At 39.6% G+C, this 25,434-nt stretch overlaps 1 protein-coding gene across 4 annotated transcripts in view; it reads left to right on the top strand.

Annotated features, from left to right (window-relative positions):
• Positions 1-25,434, top strand: part of LOC143864343 (katanin p80 WD40 repeat-containing subunit B1 homolog KTN80.4-like) — a 50,982-nt gene that overhangs the window by 5,025 nt on the left and 20,523 nt on the right. For all 4 annotated transcript variants that reach the window (XM_077375267.1, XM_077375266.1, XM_077375265.1 and 1 more), the window contains exons 8-17: positions 2,733-2,807; positions 2,905-3,048; positions 3,198-3,426; positions 3,548-4,030; positions 5,749-5,808; positions 5,934-5,993; positions 6,116-6,175; positions 6,258-6,379; positions 16,734-16,859; positions 25,359-25,433. In XM_077375267.1, the coding sequence (XP_077231382.1) occupies positions 2,733-2,807; positions 2,905-3,048; positions 3,198-3,426; positions 3,548-4,030; positions 5,749-5,808; positions 5,934-5,993; positions 6,116-6,175; positions 6,258-6,379; positions 16,734-16,859; positions 25,359-25,433 (1,434 nt within the window). The remainder of the gene's footprint in view (positions 1-2,732; positions 2,808-2,904; positions 3,049-3,197; positions 3,427-3,547; positions 4,031-5,748; positions 5,809-5,933; positions 5,994-6,115; positions 6,176-6,257; positions 6,380-16,733; positions 16,860-25,358; position 25,434) is intronic.

Raw genomic sequence — 25,434 nt, 5'->3', positions numbered from 1 at the left:
AGCTTTGAGCATCTAGAGTGGTCTTGGTAACTTTATTTTTTGAATTCTATTATGAATTGGAATAGGTAGATGTTCTATCTTTCATATTGCCCCTCTGATCCGTTTATGATATTTATCTCCATGTACATCATGAGGCAAATAAAAAAACCATTATTTTAACTAATTGGGAGGTTTCGAGCCCATCCATGCCTTCTCTCTCTCTCTCTCTCTCTCTCTCTCTCTCTCTCTCTCTCACACACACACACACACACACACACACACACACACACACACACACGCGCGCGCGCACACACAGTATGGAAAGAAAAGGAATCAAACAGCTAAAATTTGGGGTGCAATCTGTACCTATATGGAAGAAGGAATGCATCTCTCTCCCTCTCTCAAATTATGGAAAGAAAATGAACTGAACGACTGTGTTTTTTAGGATGAAAGCCAATGTGTGGCTAAGCTCGGCCCAACAGAAAGGCCATGATGACGCACCGGGTGTCTCATTAGAATTACAATATTGTGTTATCTAGGGTGAGGGACAACTGTGTCGTAATTCGGCCCAATGGAAGCGTCATGATGACATGCCTGGTGTCTCATCCGAGGTACACTTCTATGTTTTTGTGGTTCTGTACAGTCTAACTGATTTCCATGAAGTTGGATTGATTTAGTGTTATGGGTGAGAACCAATTGTGTGTTGTGGCTCGGCTATATGGAAGGGCCACGACGATACACCTAGTGTCTCGCCAGAGTCACAACTGTGTATTCTTGTGATTCTGTGCAGTCTAGCTGATGTCCTTAGAAGCTAGATTGGTTAAAGTGTGGATTAAGATAATTAAACTCGATTTGTGGACTAAATAGGTGTTATTAAGATTGAGCATGCTAGAAACTACAAGTCTGTCTTTATTATAGCATTAAACATTAGGCATTTTAGTGTCTCTTCTAGTCTTCTAGATGCATGATTTTGCCAAGTACTTGAGTGGGTTAAAACCTTAGTAAGTGATAAAATAGATACGTATGGTTCTAGGCTGCATAGATCTAGATTGTGGTTACTGAAGGATGGACCCACTGAACAGCATCTTAAAGGTACTTATGAAAAGTGAGTGTTCTAAACATTTCAGTCTAGTGATCGTGATGGGCTTGATTTAGTTGCAATACGGAATGCTCTCGAGACTCAGAAATGCAAAGAAGTTCATACCTCCCCAAGGTTTCCTAAAGCTTAATTGCAATGGATCTAGTATGGGAAATCCAGGACCGGCAAGGATTGGGGGAGTTTTGAGAGATGAGGGTGGACTAGTGAAGTGGGCTTTTGCATGCCCCATTGGGATTGCTGACTATAGTGAGGCGGAGGTGTGAGTAGCCTATCAAGGTATTAAGCTTTTGGAGGATGTAGACTTGGACAAAGTGGTGGTTGAAGGGGATTCACGCAATGCAATCCTGTGGTTGAGTGGTTCCCAATCATGCCCTTGGAGATTTGCTCACTTATTTGATGGGATTCATGATCTAGTGGGTGGCTCTAGATTATCCTTTTGGCATGTTAGAAGATCCGCAAATAGGGCTGTAGATAGGCTTGCTAGGAAAGGGGTACGGTTGGAGTCTTTGGAGTAGTTTGATTTCGTCCCGCCTTAACTCTTAAGACCTTTTTTTCTCCTATATATTGTTCCTCTCTGTTAGGCCTTCTAAGGGCTCCTCTTTTATTTTCTTTGCTTGTTTCTGACCATCCTGGTTTCTTTTTTCAACCAATCTTTTCACCATTAAAAAAAAAATAAACATTTTGGAGGATCAAGCACTTGCAAGTACCCTTATGATGTGGTTGATAACCATAGACTGTGTTGACCAAAGTTGTGTTTGTGAGCACATTGTGTGAGACAGGATTCATAACCTTGATAGTGCTCACTTAACCAATTTTGGCCTTTTAAAAGGCAACACTAAGTAGAAAGGTTAGAAGGGTTTTGGTAAAGGCAACATGTTATAGATGGCACATAAATAATAGATTCCCTATGTGCACAGTGACTGAAAAAGTAAGGTGAAACCTTATCTTTGTATATTATGAGTCCTATTCAGTAAGTGCTCTCAGGGGATTAATAGAGCAGAGTCGACCATAACAATGAGGAATGAAATAAAGGTGGAGGTTGACGCCGTTGCTATTCTCCATTATTTTTTGAATGCTAGTTTCATATGGATTAGAAACCTTATTTCAGAAAAATTTGATTCCTTTGGCTACGAATCTATGTTAAGTAATAACAGACTCTGTCTAATCCTTCATTCCCATTTAATTTGTTCTGGTGCCCTTTTGGACAATCCTCATAGACTAAGAGTGGACTCCTCTTATGCCTAAACTTGGCTTACCTTATATTAGAATGAGGCAGTTAGTAATGTTGGAATTAAATAAACAAAATCAAGTGAGTAAGAACTTATCCAATCAGCGGCTTAAATGTTTGGACCACACATCTGACGGAAGACTGGGTAAGACAAGAATATAGATTCACCTGATTTTTTTATTGATTACTGTGTTTTTGATGGCTATTTAGAACCATGGACTAGTGTGTCAGAAACTGTAAGCTGGTTTTAGTGGGTCAGTCACTACTTAATTGGTGACTGTTTGATATATAAAACATTTATTGTACCCCTTTTTTATCATGTTTGTCCACACTAATGGCATGTGTTGGTTGTTTATGTTACGACTTTTTAATACTTAATACATAGGATGTAACGAATTTTTATTGACCTTTTCACTTCTTCCTCAGACTTCTGGAGTGCGTTCTATGACTTTCAACCCTGATGGACGAACCCTGCTTTGTGGGTTGCATGAAAGTTTGAAGGTAAGCACTCGCACTTCTAATCTTGGAATGCTCTGGATGTAAGATATTAATCTACATTCTTTAGTTTCAAACTGAAATTCGTCATGCTATTGTCCAGGTTTTCTCTTGGGAACCAATAAGATGTCATGATACCGTAGACCTTGGATGGTCTAGATTGTCAGATCTGAACATTCACGAGGGGAAACTTCTTGGTTGCTCTTATAATCAAAGTTGTGTTGGAGTATGGGTTGTGGACATCTCGGTACCACCCTGTCTTTGTTTCTTTTGTGAAGTTTGAATGTGTGCATGCTACTTTTTCACACATTGCTATTTTTTTTCTTGTTGGGTAAAAACCCATCTGAAGCTACATGGTGGTGGATGATATATAACATTTGACCTGTTCTGTTACAGCGCATAGAGCCGTATGCAATTGCTAGTGTTGCCAGATCGAATGGTCACCCTGAATCAAAATCTACTTCCAGTGGGAATTTGTCTGTACAAATGGACAGCAGTGTAAAGGCTAGTATGGGAAGACTATCAGTTTCACAAATTTCAGACCCTATCGTTAAGGAGACCAAACCAAGACCATCAGTTTCACAAATTTCTGACCCAATTGTTAAGGATACCAAACCTGTGACATGTAGGTCATTCACTTTTGTGTTCTATTGGGTATACCATTCATTTCTGCTAACTTTTAGAGCTTGACTTGCAATCATATCTTGTGCTATTTCATGTTATTGGTACTATTTACAAACATGAAGCCACATCGAGTGTCCCCAATACTCCTCAAAGAATTGGATTAAGCAGTGGTCCAAAGAGAGCTGCACCGAAGGCCCAATCTACAACCAATCTTCATATCTTCAACAAATCCGATGTGGTACCAGTCATTGTCCCCAGAACTAGTGGAAGAATGGAGCAGGCATCTGATTCCAGAAAAGAAACTTCCACTGCCGGGAGAACAATTCCGTACACCATGCAGTCAAATATAACTGAATTTCGGAAGCTATCAAATGGCAGAGATGAGTCTGATAGGGAAAATGTTTCTATCCAATCTGGATCTATGGCTTGTAAGAGCACTGATTTGAATGAAGTCATGGACCAGAATTTCCTTCCCCCTGTCAATATTGGGAATAGGCCAGGCACAATTACAGAAAGGAATCTGATGGATACTAGATGCGTTGGGGCTAGGAAGCCTGGAGGGAATTTATTGATGGAGCCACCTGCGAGTTACAACTATGACAACTGTATGTTTCAGTTTCTCCAAAATTAAATTGATATAGTTTCTTGATAATATTTGCTGGTTTTGGCTACTTTTTCTTTAGTAAGTTATGGTGTATGCATGTTTTCCTTGCTTTTTTTTTTTCTTAATTGATTTATCATAAGTTAGACTTTTTTTTTTCCAGTTTCTTGACTTTTTAAAAAAAAAGCTTACATCTTCCGCTCTAGGAAATTTAATTGGTCTTACAACTGTTGGGGTTTTGGTTATTGCTACTTGCATTGGCTTAATAAATGTCAAGATTCTGCAATGTCAAGAAAATACTCCGTGATTTTTTCTCATATCTTGTTTGGCATTAAGAAGCACGGAGTATTTAGTGTCAATATTGGATGTCTAGAGGATTTGTGGGATGAAGAGGCGAGCTTGGCTCGCTCGAAAAAAGAATGAATTGAGTGGAAAGTCTTTAGTGTAGGAATCTAGGCATCTGCGGATGAGTGATCTGCCTTTGAATCATCGGCTAAATCCGCCGGATATGGAATGGCTTAAGTAGAACTAGCCCGGTGCCACTCCTATGTATGTCTAAATGGCTGTCTATTTTCTTCAAGCTTTTCGCTAAATATGCAAAAAATAAACCAATCCTGTATTCAATTGAATTACTTTGTCTTTCTAGGAGAATGAACGAAAGGTGGAATTCAAAATAAGATGAGCGTGAGCAGCGTAGTTATTGCCATAGTTTATTGAATGATGTGTTTACCATATCCAAAGAAAATAAAGTATAATTGCTATGAATATAGACACTCTTCCAATAAAAGAGGATGCATGAATCTTTGCCATCTCCTGGATTCAGGGATGGAACTATCACTGCAGAGGAAATACTCCACCTAGCCATCTGTTCCGTTTATTGAGTCTCCCTTGATCCAGAGTGTTTACTATCAGGGCTTCTTCAATTACCTTCAAACCATTCCGATGTCAAATTAATTCATCTTCTACCTCTTTTGCTTGCCCAACTTGCTGTCAAGGAATATACGCATTATTTTCCTTGTTGGAGCCTGTCCCCTGGACTCCTTGTCATTGTTGTGGAAATTTAGTCTCAAACTTCCACTACTAGGGCAATCCAAATCTTGCCAGTCTGATCACTTGTGTATTGTTAAACTTAAGGCTTGCCTATACTTCTATGGCCAGATATCGACCAAACAATCACCCTTTCTGACACTAAAGAATTATGCCCTGACCACTGTTTTGTAATCTGTGGATGCCAGTGCCTACTAGCATGTCTCCTTAAAATGTTTCCCACAGTGTAGTGGGAATAATGTCTTCTATATTCCTGTTTTTTCCTAATGGGTCAAATCCCATTTTTCCAAAATTCAAGGGGTGAATGAGCTGCAGTTACATCTATACATGTTAGATGTTTATCCAAATTTCAAATTATTCATTTGAAATGGTTATCAATATTCTGACATGGCACTGACCTTAAGATTTCACTAACTATAAACGATTTTGTGACACTTGGTGATGGAGTAGACTTCATATTCCAGGAGCTTACTAGAAGATGTGTACTTTTTACTTACCCTGTTGGATTCTGGAGTTGTTCATTCCTTTACTTTGATTGAACCCATAAAGCCCTCCGGTTTTTTCGACCTTAATTTCAGCATCTATCTTGATTGATAAATTATTGTTATCTGTTGCTGGTATGGAAACTTTCTGTCCAAAATAATTAGAATTGAATCTTACAAGTTTATGTATCAGATGATTCTAGGGCGCAGAAACCGAATAGAGATGCAAGTTATGTAGAAGTTCCAAAAGGAGGTACATCAATGAGCTTAATTTTAGCAAATGTCTTGATTGATAACTTATTATTATATGCTGCTGCTGCTATGAAATACTTTCTGTCCAAAAGAATTAGAATTGAATCTTACAAGTTTATGTACCAGATGATTCTAGGGCACAAAAGCTGAACAGAGATGCAAGTTCTGTAGAAGTTCAAAAAGGAGGTACATCCTATCCTTCTTATCATCAGTTTATGTTTGTGAGAAATTTTGTTAAACTTGGAACTGTTTGTGTTTACCTTCTGTCCAAAAGAATTAGAATTGAATCTTACAAGTTTATGTACCAGATGATTCTAGGGCACAAAAGCTGAACAGAGATGCAAGTTCTGTAGAAGTTCCAAAAGGAGGTACATCCTATCCTTCTTATCATCAGTTTATGTTTATGAGAAATTTTGTTAAACTTAGGACTGTTTGTGTTTCCTGAAAAAGGACGGACGCGATCTCTTGTTGCAAACTGGGAGAAGAAAGACAGATCTCCTACTTCTGAACGACCGACATCTAGTAATTCCTCCGAGACAGTGTCTGCTGCTAACATGGGCTCATTTAATACGGTATGGTGGTTTCTAACCTGCTTTGGGATGTCGTAGAGTATGGAAGTCAAAAGGGAACAGTTCAGTTTTATTTCCTTTCTTACTTGCCTCATTTTCTTACATTCTATTTTTTTCCTGGACATACATCTAGAATAAGCAATGGAAAATCAGGACTGGGCCCGAGATGGGCCCATAAAAGGTGCTAACAAATACAGCAGCAAATACAAAAAAGCGCCTATAAAAGGGGAAGGAGTAAGGCAATACAAAGTTCGGATTAGAATAAGCAATGGAAAATCAAGCCTTGGCCTGAGATAGTCCCATGGAAGGTGCTAACAACAAAAGACAAAAAACAGCTATAAAAGGCAAGGAATAGGCAATACAAAGTTGATAGCGCCTTTTAGAATGTGGAGGGGGCCAATCCCTAAAAACAATGACTTCAAGTTTGTTATACTCAATTCAACTAAGCCTTTGTCCCAAACTAGTTGGGGCCGGACTTCAAGTATGTTATATTGTTATTAAATATTTTTCTCAGCTTTTTGCTTGTTCTCCCAAGCAATCGCATTCGAGGATTTTCCTTCCTCAAGTCTCCTTTGGTTGGCCTTGAATATATGTTAATAGGTAAGACAAGCTATCCTTCCACCTCATTAGAATCTTTGACGCCAGTCGGAGTAGAGAATGTGATGGGGGACCATCCATGACAAGAAGACAGCCAAGAGAAGAACCATCCGATTCCATGTCAAGTGGGGTCCACATGTCACCTCCCAACCCTACCAGACGCCAATATGAAGCCGCAAGAAAGGGAAATGTGATTACACCATTTTGAAAAGTTGACTTGTGTCAAATTGTAAAAAGGCTCTTTGGGCTTTAGTATGATAGGGTAGCCTGTTTGAGTTAGTCGCAAGGTTGGTTTTGTTTATTATAGTTAAGAGTCCAAGTTAGAATCGACTAACTAGATTTTTAATATGGGCTATTTTATTTTAAATAAAGTGTTTAGATAGATTCTATTTTAGAGTTGTTGCTATTATTTAGTCTCCATAAAAATCAGCAACCTCAATCTTAGTTCCTCCAACATTTTTTTTATCGGTAAGCTGGGATCGAACCTGAGACCTCTCAAGGTTGAGAAACAAAGCCTCAACTGTTGAGCCACAGGACCAACCCCGGCATTTAAACCAAAGAATATCACGAATTGAGCCTCTAAACTACATGGTCTGGGCCAATGAAGCACGGATACGGGTGCGGGTACGACACGATACGGGTATGTGGATACGCGATTTTTTTTAACAATAGGATAAGAATATGTTGGGGGTACGTTGAATATAATATATTTTTATATTTTATTATATATTTATAAAAATAAAAAAATAAAAATTTTTGTTAAAGAATTCAAACAATTTAATTGGAGAACAATCAAATGACAATAACATCACCAAAATCTAATATTACTTCTAAGTTGTTAGGTTTTTAGTTACGTGATATATATATATATATATATATATATATATATATATATATTATTGATATTTTGATATATTCAACCCCCCTTTTGTTAATTATGATTTGGGACAGCCTCTCTATTGTAGATCTATAATTTTCGATTTAATTTGAACCGGGTGAGTACCTGGTACGCACCCAAAGAGTACCCAAGAGCACCCGCACCCGATACGCACCCGACACGGGTACGTGGGCCTCCGGAGAGTAACCCACGTTTTACTTTACAGAGTCAATAAAAACACATTTGACTCTCTCGAGTTATGGCCGTGTCAATCGAGTACTCATCCACGCCAACTCCAATTGAGTACTCGACCGTGTTGTACCGAGTCGACTAGGATTTTCTTCGATCGCGTTTTGACCCACATCCGCATTTTGAAACACTGACTGGAACATGGAACAAATTCTCATCTTCCATATTTTCTTCATCTTCAGATCCATCTTCCAGTGGATCCAAATGGTCACTATCTCCTTAAGGTACCTCTATTAAGGCTTTTGCTTATCTCTATGCTGCAAAGCTTGCACCTCACAGGTACCTCATCTTCATCTCTGTGCTGGAAAGAAAGAAATTTGCGAGTATTTGAAGGATATTCAAGGTGATAGCCTCCACAATCTTATGGGCTGATACCCTACGATGCTTTAGGTCTTTGTTGGCCTATGATTTATGGTATGGATGGAAGGAAGTATGTGGCACAGAAGAAGTAACCAGGATGTCTCAAGACTGGGAGCCTTATCCTCCAGGCCTACTGAAGCTGAACTTTGATGTGTCTAGCATGGGAAATCCAAGGCCATTTGGAATTGGGGGGTATACTTAGAGATGAGTACGGGTCAGTTAAATGGCCATTTGCGGGACCCATAGGCGTGGCAAACTTTAGTGAGGCTGAAATGCAAGCTGTTCATCAAGGGATAAAGCTTCTTGAAAATGAAGATTTGAACAAGTAGTATTAGAAGGGGACTCGCTTAACGTGATATGATAGTTAAGAGGCTCCCAATCTCATCCAGGGAGGTTTATTTTTTATTTGATGAGATTCAAGACATAATAGGGGAGGCTACTATATCCTTCAATCATGTCAGGAGGTCGGCAAACGGAGAAGCTGGCAGATTAGCTAGAGAAGGGATATCAAAAGAGAGCTTGGAATTGATTGATTTCCTTCCTCCTTGATTCTTTTTCTTTTCTTTTATCCCTCTTGGGGGGAGGCTCTTTGCTTGTGCTATTCCTTTGGTTGTTTCCTGGTTGGTTGTATAGAGTATAGACCTTTTGGGTTTTTGCTTGCTTTTAATGAAATTTTTACCATTCAGAAAAAAGTTTGGACCTCACACGTGAGCTGCTCAATCATTCTTTGTCTCCAATATCTCACCTTCGGCTTTGATACCAATGTGACACATCAAAAGTAAAGGAATATATATAATGGATCTAATTTGAGATAGGGGTGCAACTCGGTCGGGTTCAACCCAAAAAAAGTCGGGTCGGGACGGGTTGAGTTCAGGTTGAGTTTTCCCAACCTGGGTTGAGTTCTGTTTGAGGGTTTGGGCAACCCAACCCGAGTGAAACCCGACATTTTTTATGAATTTTTTTTATAAGATTAAAAACTCGGGTTGGGTCGGGTTGAACTCGGGACGGGTCGGGTTCGGGTTGGGAAAAAGGGTTCCTTGGGTCGGTTTGAACCTCGTCGGGTTGGAAATCGGGTCGGGTCGGCTTCGGGATGGTAAAAAGGGTTCCTTGGGTCGGGTCGGCCTCAACCCGACCCCAGTTGCTCCCCTGATTTCAGAGATAAATGGAAAATGATTGAAAGTGGAGAGCAAGAGAGAGAGAGATCGAAAAAACGATCAAGGAAAATGCTTGCTGGTCGTACGACCAAATTTTACTTAGTAGGTTTCCATATCAAGGCTCAATCCAATCAAGTCCGTAGTGTCTACCAATTTCACCTTATCCCCCTTATGAGATCGAGATCTCATTGTGATCTCATCCCCTTCTTTCATTTATGTTGGAACCATTGAATTTATTAGATCTTGATTCCTATATTGAAATTAGGTGAGGGAACCTCCTCTTCATTTTCTTTAATCTCAAATAGTGAATCCCTGTTGCAGTCATAATGATCCGGGTGGATCATGGCCAAGAGTGGGCCCAATCGGAGGGTCCCACATGTGGCAGCAAATACAGCCCCATCGGTCCCACATGTCTTTTTGGTCACTGGATGACGTGGTGGGTTTTGGCATGTGGGTCAAAATTTATTGGACAACTGGCAGGTGACATGGCAAGGACTGCCGTGTGGCAATTTCTGTTTTTTGCAATCGAGATAAACATTATCTCATTTTGATAACCACTGTTAGCAAGGAAAAGAGAGTCCTTGGCTGTATCTTTAGGATCTAGAGATAAGACTTATCTAGATAATGTTCTAGGAAGCAGATAGAATATAGGACTGTTTTTCCTTTTCTTTAAAATAGATGATAGTATCGAGTAAGGGTAGATGCCCATAGGCCATGTATTTCTTCTCTATTCTGTAACATTAATGGAGAATAGTAGAGTCTGGGAAAGATAATCTCTAAAAAAGAATAGTTTGTACGCTGCTTCTCCATCGCTCAATGTTCTTTTCTTTTTGAAAAAGTCGTTTAGCTTGTTGTTGCATATTTGGATTTAGTCCGTTCTAATCAATTTTTAGATCAAGTGGTATCAAAGCTCCGGTTCCGCCATTGTCTTGGGACCGCAAAACAATGGTGAGTGCTCGCACTTCGCAACAACAACCACGTGAAGAAGGCCTAGTATCCATAACTGTTGAGCAAAGAGATACGGTGGAAGATCATGGAGTAGATCAAAGATTTTCACAGATCGAGAGCCAGATGGCGACCATCATGTCGGTGATGTCGCAACTGATGCATGCCAAGGAGGCATCAACCTCGTAGCTGAATCCTGAACCCGCCACTTGTGCGACAGAAGTGGAGGTTGGTAATGACCGAGAGGAGGAAAAATGAGATCCGGTGTTGCAGACGTCCGACTCGCAAGAGAATCCAAGTTGAACCCTTTAAGGTGGAGGCAAGGATCGACATGCCAGTGTATGATGGCAAAGTCGACTTGGAAATATTGGGCGATTAGAACGACATGCTCGAGACGTATTTCTCGATCTACCAGTACACAGACACGGAGAAGGTAAATTTCGCTAGACTAAAGCTCACTAGTCATGCTCTCACATGGTGGAATTCTTACAAGAGGAGTAAGGGATTAGCGGACGTGACCTGGCAGCAGTTCCAGACAATGATTTGGAAGCAATTTTACCCCTTCAGATATGAGAAAGACCGATGGGTACAATGGCATTATCTACGGCAATGGTTCGAGCAAACAGTGCAAGACTACACCACTGAGTTCCACAAACAAGCCATAGTGCTTGGGACGGGCTGCATGAGTACATTCGGGAAGAGTTAAATCTCTTTCACATCGCCAATATTGAGGAGGCAAGCATCAAAGCCATGGCGATTGAGAAACGAGATTAGAGGCACAAGAAGAAAGATGATCGGATATGAGACAAATTAAAATCCGATCCAAAATCGAGCAATTACACCAACACGGTTTGTAAGGCGTGGTGTGATCATTGCAAACGCCCACAGAACACAAACGAGGAGTGTTGGATACTACACGCTAAGCTTAGACCGACGAGATCTCGAAACACAAACACGGGAGAAGAATCTAAGACTACCCTTCATGCCATAAAAGCCGAGGAACTCCAGGAGATGACAACCGTAGATGAGAAGCTGACACGTCAAATCTGATGAAGCACCTTTAGTTCAAGACGAACGTGAGGAGCTTTTCAATGTTCGGATCCAAATGAAACAAAACTTGGTGGGGGCGATCATCGATCCAGGAAGCCAGAAAAATCTGATCTTCGAAGGACTAGTCGCCAAGATGGGATTGACGACCTCTCCACATTCACGGCCGTATCCACCTTTGATTTTGATGGAGCAAAATTCCCCAAAGGGGGGAAGCCATGATCCGGGTGGATCGTGGCCAAGAGCGGGCCCAATCGGAGGGTCCCACATGTGGCGGCAAATACAGCCCCATCGGTCCCACATGTCTTTTTGGCCACTAGATGACATGGTGGGTTTTGGCATGTGGGTCAAAATGCATTGGACAACTGGCAGGTGACATGGCAAGGACTTCCGTGTGGCAATTTCCATTTTTTCTAATCGAGATAAACATCATATCATTTTGATAACCATTATTAGCAAGGAAAAGAGAGTCATTGGCTGAATCTTTAGGATCTTGAGTTATATAGATAATGTTCTAGGAAGCAGATAGAATATAGGACTGTTTTTCCTTTTCTTTAAAATAGATGATAGTCTCGACGAGTAAGGGTAGACGCCTATATGCCATGTATTTCTTCTCTGTTCTGGAACATTAATGGAGAATAGTAAAGTATGGAAAAGATAATCTCTAAAAAGAAAAGTTTGTACAATGCTTTTCCGTCCCTCAATGTTCTTTTCTTTTTGAAAAAGTCGTTTAGCTTGTTGTTGCGTATTTGGATTTAGTCCGTTCTAATCAATTTTTAGATCACATAACTCCCCTCCCCTTCTATTCTTAAGCATGCCTAAAAGCAGTCATAACTAGTGTTTCAAAATGTGAAAGCCGGCAAAAATGCATCAAAAGAAAATCCTAGTAGCCTCGGTGTAATGCTGGGAGAGTCAAATGAATTTTGATTGACTTGGTAGGGAAATGTTTGGACTCAGATAAGAACTCAGCCAAGGTACAAGGGAGTTGAATCAGGCGAGTTGATGATGATACGGAAATTTTTTGAACCTGTGGTCATGACCCTTGTACTAATCTGATCTCACTGCGACAAAGCTCCCCTTAATTGAAAATTTAAATTCTATTAAGTAATAACTTAAGTTAATAGTCTCCGCTATTGAAGTTATTAAAAGACCGACGTACATTATTTAAGTTATGACTTGATTTGATAGCCCCCACCATTTTAAGTCGTTGAAACCCCAAGAAAATAAGGGCTTCTATTGCTTCTTCACCTTGGTTATAAAGGTGCACTTGATCTTGCCAAAGATCGAACAATGGCTTTCATATCAAGGTTTTAAATTTCGGTTTCGGGCTCAATTTCGGCTGCCACAGAAATGGAAAAAGTTTCAGTTTGAAATTTTGATGGAAATCCTTTAAAATTATGATTGTACGGAAACATATGCAAATGATAGAATTTTATGATGAAACTGCAGGAAATGCTAGAATAAACATGGATACACACTTAGAAAGTAGAAACTATCACATAAGCAAGACACTCATCCATAATTGCTTAATAACAACCATTCAGGAAAAAAAATCGAGAGTGAACATGTGTTGTCGTGCACATGATAATTCAGTTCCTACCATAATTCACATGTTTTTTTTTTTTGAAAGGTTACCATATTTCACATGTAATTCATATAAATATTCATGCACAGTGAACACACCACATTTCATATGCAATTTATATAAAGATAATTATGTAACACACACTGATATAGTATACCACTAATGCACTTACCATTTTGGTTTCAATTTACGTGGGGGTTGGAAACTGAAACATTTTGGTTGTTTAATGTCAGTTTCAGTGGAAATTTAAAACCATGTTTCATGTAGATTGATCCCAAGCATTTAATCGTAAAGGGATGTTGAAAAACCCCAACCCAAACCATCATAGTTCCATCGAGTCCAGCAGATGTCAAGGTGAAATTGTGTCAATTTCTCTCCAGAGAAGCGTTTCCAACACTTGCGCCGACTTACATGAATTGGAGAAGATAAAGCCCACATTTTTGTCTCCAACTCTTGAAGCTTGAGAGATGAGCACTCGTCCAGTACTTTACCAATCGAGTAGTCAAAACCCCTTTCTCTCTCTCTCAGTCACCATACCCTCAACAAGCACACATTTGAATATGTTGTTAGACCTAAGCATCTTCACCTTGTGGCCATTTATTGAGGGTCTTCTACTTGATCCTCTGCTAATGACCTCGACTTGAAGGGTAACAAAGTGATGTTGTCGGACTCTAGTGGGTCTCCATGGTACTAATATAGGTAAACAACGTTGAAGATGGGAGAAGTCATTACATCCTCAAGAAGATCCAAGAGACACGCATTTGGACTCGAAATGGAATCAAGAATTTATGTGAAATCCCCTGTCGATCTGTTTATCCATCCTCTAATTATTTACACTTCTGATTTTTCTGCATCCTTGTTACTATTTGCCAACCATTTTTGAAACTTCATGAATTAAAAACTAGAAGTTCTTATCGGTATTTTATTCAAGTGATAATAGATGCATCCATCTGCTGTTAGTGTTTTGATTTAAACCTCATGGTGCCTTAGAGAATGAAGATATTCTTTTTTTGAGTTTTGTAGGATTAGGGTTGAGGAGAGGAGTGCGAGTGGTGCAAATGGATTAGGGTTAGGGTTATGGTTGATTAGGATTAGTGTTAGGGACTTAGTGTTATAGTTGATTAGGGTTAGGGTGATTTCTTCAAGGATGAGAGGCCCGATCTTCAACCTTGACTCTCTGATACCATGTTAGATGGCTACATGGTGTAAAGAGAAAGAGAGAATAGATGAGAGAAAGAGAGAGAGAGACCGATGAGGCGTGAGAGGTAGAGAATGGCATGAGAGGGAGTTATCACTCACTTACACGACACGACACGACACGACACACACACACACACATATTTGTGTGTGAGTTACAATGACTAGAATAACCTTAAGTTGTGCGTCTAACATTTTTAAACATGGTCGGATTAGGATACTCAGATAAGGGTAAGGGATACACCTCAAATACTCTTAATATGTATCCGAATTTTTTCCATCCTTTTGACAGTTCAAATAAGGATCTGTTCATAGTATCCCCATTTTGTACTTTTTTTTTCAAACAACTAGTTTACTAATAAGAGAAAATATACAACAAACTCAACTCAACAAAGCCTTTGTCCCAAACTAGTTGGGGTCGGCAGAAAACATACAACAAAACGGGCCCAAAAAAGTACACAACAAATAGAACAACCAAACAAGACAATAAGGCTACAAATTGGGCATCTTGTGCCACGCAACCAAAGCTGGGCATTTTACTCAAAAAGTTTCAACCATAATTTGATAGATTGAAGTTTGAAATTGTTGGTGACATTTTTTATTTTTTTTTGTATTTTGTTATAAAAAATAATTCCTATGCCCTAGGTTTTACGTATCCTTATCCATAGGCGACAAAGTCATATTGGATCCTTGTTTTTTTTTTGAATGGTAAGAGTGACTTCATTGAAACCGAAACAGAGACCGAGGAGGTCCCTAAAGTTACAAAGTGAAGTAGAACATATAAATCTGAAAATAGCAGGAAAACAAAATAAAAACTATTAGGGAGTAAGGAAATCGAAGAGCTCCATCCTCGCCCTATGTACACCCTCTCCATCCTCGCCCTATGCACACCCTCTCTTGCAAGTTTGTCAGCCTCTCCATTTGCTGACCGCCTTATGTGATTGAAGGAGATCGAGGAGGATCCAATTCTATCCTGGATCTCATCAAATAATGCAGTAAATCTCCACGGTGGAATGTGTGATCCTTTAAACCACCTAATGACGTTGAGAGGGTCCCCTTCTATTACCACCCTATTCATGTCTTCATTTTGAAGCAGTTTGATACCTTGGTGTATGGCCTGTACTTTCGGCTCATTAGAGTCCGCCACCCCTATTGGTCCACTAAATGCCCAAATCACAACCCCATCTTCGTTCCTTGGAAGCTCTCCAATACCAGAAGGTCCCGGATTCCCCATACTTGAGCCATCAAAATTCATTTTAAGAATCCCTTGAGAAGGAGGGGACTATGCTTGAATCACTTGAGGAATGATACTACTGGCACAACATCTCTCTCCAACCATGCCATAAGTCATGTGCCGTTACAAATCAAAAGATTTTGGGGTTTAGGGGATTCTCATAACTGAGATCCTTGTTGTACTACATATCATTAGAGTTTGGCTTTTAGGGGATTTTCATAACCAATCTCTCACCCTATTGGATACTCATTCTGGTATCCAAGTAAGCATTAGCAGCAACGTTTTTGTAACTTTGAGTTCAAACACTGAATAGGAAGCATGTATCAAAGAGATTTTTGACAAATAAATATTCGTGGTTACTGAATTCCACCTAGTTTGGTAGCAATGTTCAAAAGGCTCAGATTCTGGGTTTGATCGAGCCAGGTCCATGCAAAATTCGCCTGTTTTTCTAATGGGATGAATGATTCAAAATCAAATCAGATTTTCTTCCATGAAATCATACTTTGGACTCATTACCTGGACCCGGACAAGTCAAGTTGACTCGACTAGCCTTTCAAGTTGATCTGCAAGAGTTTCAGAGATTTTTAACATCATTTGAGAGCAAACATAAGTCGAAGGCAGGTTCCAAATAGTGCTACAAGCTCTTAGCATCTTTTGGAAGAAAACTTGGATAGCATTTGCCATGCTACTCTTTATTATTAGTCCGGAATGATTCAAGTTTTTAAAACATGATCTTAAAACAATTTTTATGGTTGAGCAATTTTGTCTAGGAGGTTAACTAAATTTTTCTAAAAATTACTTTTCAAATGTATCATTAACTTCTCACAGTCCCAGGTGCACTGATTATTTCAGATTTCAATTCTTTAAAAGATTTCAGTAATTACAAGTCCACGCATTGAGTTCTTTAGGATTAGTTTTGTGAGTAAGTTACTGCACCCCTTACACTGAATATCTGCTTCTAGTGGAAAAATAATTGTTTGTTTTGTGTCTGCTTCTTGATATTCTCCAATATGTTTCTTATTTGGGTTTCTGGTTTTGGTTATATGACCTTTTAAAGGACTACGAATGTTCTTCCCTGATATTCATCTCCATTAATTCAATGCTTGAAACAGAGGAGGCACCCTTCATCTGCTGAAAAGGAAACAGTGTCTGCTAGTGACGAAGATGCTATTGCAGATGTAATGGAACCACGTGGTCAATTTTTGGCTTCTATGCACTCTCGTTTAACAAAACTACAGGTGATTATCAGCTAGCAAAGGCCTCTTACACTCCACTTTTTTATGGCATGTAGGGTACTGTTGATCATGTATCATGCATGCAACTGGTTGTGAACTCTGGATCCTGAAGTCCATACTATCATAATTCATAGCTGTCATCATAAGTCAAGTAACTTGTCTGCATTAATGGCTGCTTCGTGTTTTAGAAATTGGCTATCTTAATTACTTGTGGCCAGAAGCCAGGTTCTGAGTCATTTATTTTTCTAATATAATGTTGTGAAGATTAATATTTCTATTTTTATATATCAAAAGCAAGAAAAGTTGATTTGAACATTGTTGAGAGAAAGAGTTTGAGAAGAATGAAAATGAGTTGAGGAGATCTCCCCCTCACTCGTATATTTATACTAAAGAAGCATGTAGTACAAAGTCCATTATGCCCTTAGGCGTATTACATACTAGGGGTGGACATGGTTCCGGTTCGAACCGAGGAACCGAACCGAACCGGCACATTTGGTTCGGTTTGGTTCGGTTCCATTTCTATATGGTTCGGTTCCGGTTCAAAAATCCGGGAACCGGTGAAAATTCGGTTTGGTTCTGGGTTTGGGATCCCGGAATCGAGAACCGAATTGGTTTAATGAGGGCCTGTTTGCTTTGGATATTAGGGCCTGATTATTTCCCAAATTTGTAGTTCATGGCTTCATGCATTGCCAAAATTTGTGCATGATTATCCCACCTGTTTGTACTTCTTCATACTTCATATAAGTTTTGCATTGCCCAAATTTGTGCCTGTTACTGTTACTGTTAGTGCTTGTAATTCATATATAAACAAGGCCATTGGTGAAGGTTGGGTAAACCCAGAACCGAACCGAACCGAACCGATTATATATGGTTCTGGTTCGGTTCGGTTCCACACATATATGATTCGGTTCTGGTTCCAATTTCAGGGAACCGATTATACATGGTTCGGTTCTGGGTTTAGCCCAAAACCGAACCGAACCGAACCGAACCATGTCCACCCTTATTACATACTCTAACACTCCCCCTCAAGCTGGAATGTATATATCATACATTCCTAGCTTGTTACAAATATCACTCAATTTAGCCTTGCTTAATGACTTTGTAAACATATCAGCCAGCCGATCCACTGAACGAGTGAACACAATGCTTATTTCTCCCTTCTAGATTCTTTGACGGATAAAATGCCAGTCTACCTCAATGTGTTTAGTGCACTCATGGAAGACCGGATTTGTAGCAATGTGTATCGTTGCCTTGTTATCACAGTACAATTGCGAAGGAGAAGATGGAACAATACTAATCTCAGATAAAAGTGAGCACAACCAAATGAGTTTAGTACTTGTATGTGCCATTGCTCTGTACTCTGCTTCTGCACTGGACTTGGCTATAACATCTTGCTTCTTGCTTCTCCATGACGCTAGGTTACCTCCTACTACCCAGTGGTTGATCTCCTATATGTAGGAGATCCATCCCAATCTGCATCAAAATACCTTCAATTTTCATATGACCATGCCTTTTAAACAACAGACCCTTTCCTGGAGCGCCTTTCAGGTATTTGAGAATTTGGACTACTGCAGCCCACTGAGAGGTACGTGGAGAGCTCATGTACTAACTGACCACCCTTACAGCATATGATATGTCTGGGCGAGTAACTGTAAGATATATGAGCTTAACAACCAATCTTCTATATCTACTAGGGTCTTCTAACAGGTCACCTTCTTCTGGAACAAGCTTCACATTAGGATCCATGGGTACAGATGCTGGCTTAACCCCAAGGTTGCCTGTCTCTTCTAGTAAATCCAAAACATACTTCCGTTGTGATAGAGAGGCCTCTAGAAGAGCGTGCCTACCTCTATCCCAAGAAAGTACTTAAGACGACCTAAATCCTTAGTGGAAAATTCTTTATGTAAGAAGGTCTTCAATTGTTGTATACCTCCTGAATTACTATCTATGATGATGATGTCATCAACATACACGATAAAAAAATGCAACCAGCTGAGGAGTGATGACTAAAGACTGAGTGGTCTACGACGCATTGTTTCATGCCAAAGCGCATGACTGCCTCACTGAACCTCCCAGAGAGAGAGAGAGAGGTTAGGGTTTGCTGAGAGGGTTAGGGTTAGGGTTTGCGACAAGGTTTTAAATTTCAACCGGAATCTGAAATTTCGGACGGAAATTTCGGGTTTCGGTCGATACCGAAATCGAAATTGGGTAAACCCGAAACGGTACTTTATTTAGATCAAAATTTTTGTGGAAATTTCTTTTTGCTGAAATTTCAGTCCAAAAGTTTAGGAAAAATTTAATTTATTCAGTATTTAATATTTTCGTGAAATTTAGGCAGGATAAAAACTATTTTTTTTTTTTTTAATTTCGTTGGATTTCGAACGTTATTTCGGCAACAATTTCGGTTTCAGTGAGGATCAAAACGCATTCCGAAACCAAAATTTAAAACCTTGGTTTGTGAAGAGAGGGGGGGGGGGGGGGAGGTGCCCGAGCGAGAGGAAGAGAGGGGGTTGGGGCGGGGAGCGAGAGGGATATTGCGGGGGGGGGGGGGGGGGGGTTGGGTGGGGGCTAGAGGGAGCTGAGAGAGAGAGAATGAGGAGGAGAGAGCGAAAGATGCAAGGGAGAGAGAGAGAGAGAGAGAGAGAGAGAGAGAGAGGTTTAGGGCATGGGTTGGTGGCGGCGTGGAGGAGAAGGCGGGAGGCCCCTAGGGCTCTGATACCTTGTTGAGAGAAAGAGTTTGAGAAGAATGAAAATGAGTTGAGGAGATCTCCCTCTCACTCGTATATTTATACTAAAGAAGCATGTAGTACAAAGTCCATTATGCCTTTAGGCATATTACATACTCTAACAAACATCATGTCAAATAAAGAGTTATATGCTCTACTTTATACTAACCTTCATCCTGACCCTTTCTAGTCCTCTTCAAGTTCACATTCAAGTACAAGGCTAGCAAAGTTGGATCATTGATTTAAGCTCCCAAAGTCAATCATCTACTCTCTCTCGATGACTAGGTTCTTCTTTGGTCATGCTCTCGTTCGAGTCCGAGTTTGGCCCTACCAATTCATTCAAATACTTTCACTTGCCCTACTCAACTCAACTCAACAAAGCCTTTGTCCCAAACTAGTTGGGGTCGGCTAAATGAATCATTTAGAAAAATTTCATGAAGAAACTTTCACTTGCCGTAGTTATAAAAAAATGACTACCAATCATTGACTCGCTCGAGTCTACTTGATTATATCTTGGCCGAGTTCTTGGATGATTACGAGTTTTTAAACACGAAGTTAGATGCTTGATGGCTCTATTAAACTGATGTTCATCTAAGATACAACCAGATGCATGAACCATGGAAACGAGCCAATGTGCAACATCATTCCACAATGATGTGCACATGTCAACCCTCTATATCTGAAAAGGAGGATTGAAATCTCAATAGGTAACCCAAGAGAGAAAGGGAGGGGGGGGGTGAATTGGGTTTATAATTTTTTTCTTTTATAAGTTGATTAATATAGGTTTGAAATAAGGATGGCAAGTTAGGCACACAAACACAAGGAGCAAGTCAATATACTCAAATTTGATTTTCAAGTTAAGTTATGTAAAGATCCCTTGTTAATTGATGAATGTAAATGCAACTACTACATGTTAATTTAAAGATTGAAAATAAAGCAAAGTGAAGAGCATACCAATCCCAAGTGATAAGAGAGAGAGAGAGAGAGAGAGAGAGAGAGAGAGAGAGCAAGTAGATGAACGAAAGGATTCTAAAGTAGTTCGGTGCTTGTATCCAACACCAAGACCTACATCCACTCTACCAAGACCTTCTTGGCGCTTCCACTATCACGATGCTCCTTTCTTAACGGGCCGGACCGGAAAACCCTCTTACAGTGCCGGATTCACCTTTCAACGGGACGAATCGGAGACCCTCTTACAAAGCTTGTTGAATAACAAGAAGAACACTCACTTAACCTCTTGAAGGCTTGATTACAAGTTGTAAGCTCACAAATCTGTCCAAAAATAAGTTACAATGAAAGCCTAGGGAGATCTTCCTCAAATGGAATTGCAAAATTAAAGCTTAGGGAAGAATTAAAATATCCTTTTTTATTTGAAATTTTTTGCTCAAAGTATGTTTTTGTTCATTAAAAGTCCTTCAAAATACCCATTAAATGCTGTATTGTATTTATACCCCGAAACATGATATAGCCGTTAGTGGCAAAATAGTAATTGTTTTGGCCAAAAATCCAACTAGCCGTTATAGCCCAACGGCTATATATTCGCTTCCAGACGTCTGAGTAGACATCTTCTTTCAAACAACAAGCAACACATATTTCATCCGGTTTTATGCACTGAACTTGTAAAATTCATATCTCCGTTGATTCTTATCGGATTTTGACGTTCTTTTGCTCTACGGAAATGAGAAGAATGAGAGCAATCTGTTAAAAATATTTTCAAAAATATTTAAAAATGTTTTATAGTCATAACCCATGGAACAAGGTCTATGGTCAACAAATTTTTCTGTTATTGATGTCCAACTTTAATCTTTTGTGCCCAATTCTTCTTTTTAATTTCCATGGCTATTTATGGGGTGTGTTTAAGACCTATGGACCTCTTTGAAATGGGTTTTCATGAAATTCTTTAAGGCCAAGTGTGGTTTTGAAATTGGTTTGAAACAGTTTGAAAATGGCAAAACCACATGAGTTGATCTCCAATACAATCTAAAAGGTAAAAATACTTTGGCTCCTTAATTGCATTGGCTTCAAAGGTCTTCCTTGGGCTTTGGGCTTGCAAGTGAACACTTTTGCTTGACTTGTACGCGTGACTCCACCATCTTTGAATTTCTTTACTTTGGCTCATGAGTGGATCACTACTTAAATTTCATCTTCAAGCAATGGCTTGCTTGTGGGATCTTCAACTCGAGCTTTATGCTTTGGCATCTTTCAAGGATGATGCCTGCAATGTGTACAAGCTCCACCGGTTCTTTAGTGGATGTTGATCCTCTAGCAATAGTGTAGTGTGGTAATGTGCTAGGTTGGATTGAACTGTCAAATACATGTCTATGGCACAACACTACAAGGCAACACATTAGTCCATAAAGAATAATCAATTTGAGTTTTCTAGCATTAAAACAACAAGGAAAACAAGATTAGTTGAACCCATGGGAACCCTTGGGCTAACAAGGATTTTTGTATTATGCTAGTGGCAAGCTTCACAACCCTGCAATTTTCTCTTTCAATATTTCTTCTCTTCAATAAAGTTGGATTTGTTTCTTTTTCATGTTTTTTTTAAAAGTTGTGTGGGATCTTATTGAGTTGTTTTGGAGTGCCCTTCTCTTTCTTTTATGTTTTTTTAAGTTGCTTGAGAGCTTATTTAGTTGTTTTGGATTGCCCTGTGTTTGTGATATGGTGGAAAGGAAGCATTTTGCATGGAAACATGTATGGAAGCGGCTGGAGATCAACCTACGGGATAGTCATTTTTAAAATTTGTAATCCACGGTGTAGTGGAAGTCGGAATCCCCTCAAGAGTCACTTGGCCTGAGCATGTAATGGAATGAAACTATCTAGATTCTAGACTACAGTATCTTCTAAGATATTTGTGGTTTATATTTTTATTCTTATTTGAATGATAATGTATCGATGGGTCCCTAAAATTTTTTGGGCATCTTTATCATTTATGGTCGTCCTTCTAATAGTTGCGGTTGTTATGAAAAGGGGTCCAATATCAATATTAACCGTGGACCAATAGGTCTTTGTGACTTGGCGTGGCATCATGTCACTTAAGCCACAATGAGGGCCCATTCAAATTTTCATGGGGATTGACTTTTGGATTCCAAATGGAATCCTAGTACTACTAGGTTTGTTAGTCCGAGTATCGGTAGGAGTCTATTGCTAAGAGTCCTAGTTGAGTTGGGAGTTTAATATTGAATACGAATTGAAGGTGAAGTTTTGTTATGTTGCTTGGGTGTGATGTTCTTGCAGAAGTGTGATGATTCAAATTCGTTTGTGTGATGCAAGGGAGAACCCTGGTGTGACTCCACATCAATTTCCTATCCCTTTCTTTATTCTTTCTTGCTCTCTTTCTTTAGTTCTTTTCTATATTCTACCAAACCTTGATCCATCGATGAGTTCACCCATACCTTTCTAGATCAAATCCATCGATCAACTCCCAATCCAATGCCTTTGCCCTATCGCTACAAGACAATCCCTTATAAGCTTAGAGACATGTGATTGACTATGTTCCATGTGTTGCAACCACAAGATTTCTAATCTCCACAAAACATGATCAAACTCCTATATGCAGCCAATTGCAAGATAAGATGCAAGAAACACAAACACACAGAGCAAGAAACACAAGACTTTCGTGGGTCGATAGTGTGCCGACTTCCATGACAGGAGATTTTCAATATTTTGTTATTAGGGTTACAAAGTCTCTTCTATCTTTTTCTCTTAGCCAAGAAATGCCAAAAATCAATCACCCATAACCCTAATATGTGGCTTATATATTGATGCCACTACGCACCCCCAATGCAATTTGAACCACCGTCTGTTTTCCACACATTTGCACAAGACTGATCAATTCTGAACCTGTTACCCTCCCATGAATTTATCAAGGACCTTCTAGTTCCTCCAACAATCCTCTACATCTCCCTTTCACCACCTACAACCCAAGATTGCATTGTCGAAAGTTATAGACCCTTTTCCCCTGCTCTCCTTATCATTCCATGTAAATCATCTGCTACTTAATCGATTTTCATTTCTAGACATTAACCGTAGCCATAAAGGCCTAAACCCTTTTCCTCGCTTATAACTTAACCGTGTCACTACAGTCCTCTTTCTTGGACCGTTCATCCTATAAATACCATAACGAATCTTACACTTCATTTGTAGAACCCATCTGGTACCTTGCCTATTCCTTAAACCCCTCCTATCCCTTTGATGGTACTTCAACCCCCCTCCCTTCTCCAATCCCATAACAGTTTATTTTCAGCCTACGACAACCCTAGCCTTCCATAATAATTTGTGCCTGTAGCCTGAAACCTTCGTCTCCTTTCCCTAAATCATTAATCTAGACTCGCATCCATGATTTTTACACAGACATAATAGATCTGCCCACCCCTTTTTAGCCCTGTCATAACAGTATTGGTTCTCTACCTTTGAACTTGTTTAAGTCTGCCCAGCCTATTTTCTTAACCTATTTGAGCCATATATGAACCTAACCTCCCAAGAGAGTCCTTATCAGTCAGCTGTCCTACATCTTTTGCTCGTGCTTTTGAACCTCTACTTCTACCACCAATTACCATGAAAGACCACCTTTAACTGAGCCAATTATTTAATTTGATTTCAAAAGTCTAGGATGACTAATGCCATCTTTGACTGGGTTGGCCACATCTTTAGCCTCTCTTATACGAAAAAAAGTTCTGACCCTTCCTATCTATGCTGACAATAGCATTGATAACCCCAACTGCTGCGGATCCCTAAGCTTTTTGGAAACCCACCAAACCGCATTCTTTGAATCACCTTCTACCACGAGATGCTCCCCAAAAACTAATAGCGTTTTGGCTTCCACAGTGTTTGCACCTGACACACCCATAGGGCCGGAGACCATTGCTGCCCCTAAACACCAGCTGATAGGGCCGGAGACCATTGCTGTTCCTAAACACCAGCTGATATCGCTTTATATACACGTGCTTGCCAGGATTCCACATTTCCTTTTATTTTTCTAAGAACATCCACTTATTTGCGCCCACATGCAAGTTCCTGAGGGTTGGTTTCATTGCCAAGTCAGTAAACTATAGAGATAAATCTATGGTAATATCATCGCAAGTTCTCAAACTACTTTCTAATTTAAATCCTGTGTAGGGATAGATGTGCTGTAGTTGATGTATTTTAGAAGACATGCAAAAAGGCATACTATATTTATATTTATATTTTCTGCTTCTCTCATGCCCCATTTGACACCTCAAAGCAGATACCTTAACCCAAGCAAATATGGTAACCATGCCATACCTTGAGGATATGGTGCTCTTTAGGAGTGGAAGGAAAACTAACTGCCATTTTTTCCTCATGGAAATGGAGAGCAATTTCTGTAAGCTTAGAATATGTTGTTTATCGTCTAGTCACTTCTGTTTGATCATTCAAAAAAAAAAAAGTCACTTCTGTTTGATCACTGAAATGCTATTTGCCGTGCTGTAGTTCTGCTTCATCTCGTCCGCTCTGTAACTGATAATAAACAATTAATCTAAATATGCTTGAGCTCAAAAAAATATGCTAACTGTTAATCTGAACATATTTCAATCCAAAGACTACTGAACCTGATCCCTGGTAATATTTGTCACATCTTCTAAAGGAGTGGGTGGTTGGTATCTTTATAGTTTTTCTATTACATGTCATTCTTCGATCATTTCTTATATTCAAAATAAATCATCTAGACAGACATTATTGCAAAAATGATACGGTCTCTCATTCTATAATGATCACGATGACATGATAAGTGAAGTTCCTGTATACTTTGCAGGTAGTACGCAGGTTTTGGGAAAGGAATGATGTTAAGGGAGCCATTAATGCACTGGAAAAGATGTCTGATCATGCTG

Source organism: Tasmannia lanceolata, unplaced genomic scaffold, assembly GCF_043159265.1.
Source record: "Tasmannia lanceolata isolate RefF3 unplaced genomic scaffold, GAP_Taslan_0.1 ptg000048l, whole genome shotgun sequence".
In the NCBI taxonomy this organism is placed as follows: Eukaryota; Viridiplantae; Streptophyta; class Magnoliopsida; order Canellales; family Winteraceae; genus Tasmannia; species Tasmannia lanceolata.
The sequence above is the reverse complement of the archived record's forward strand: the minus strand, read 5'-3'. Positions and strand labels throughout refer to the sequence as shown.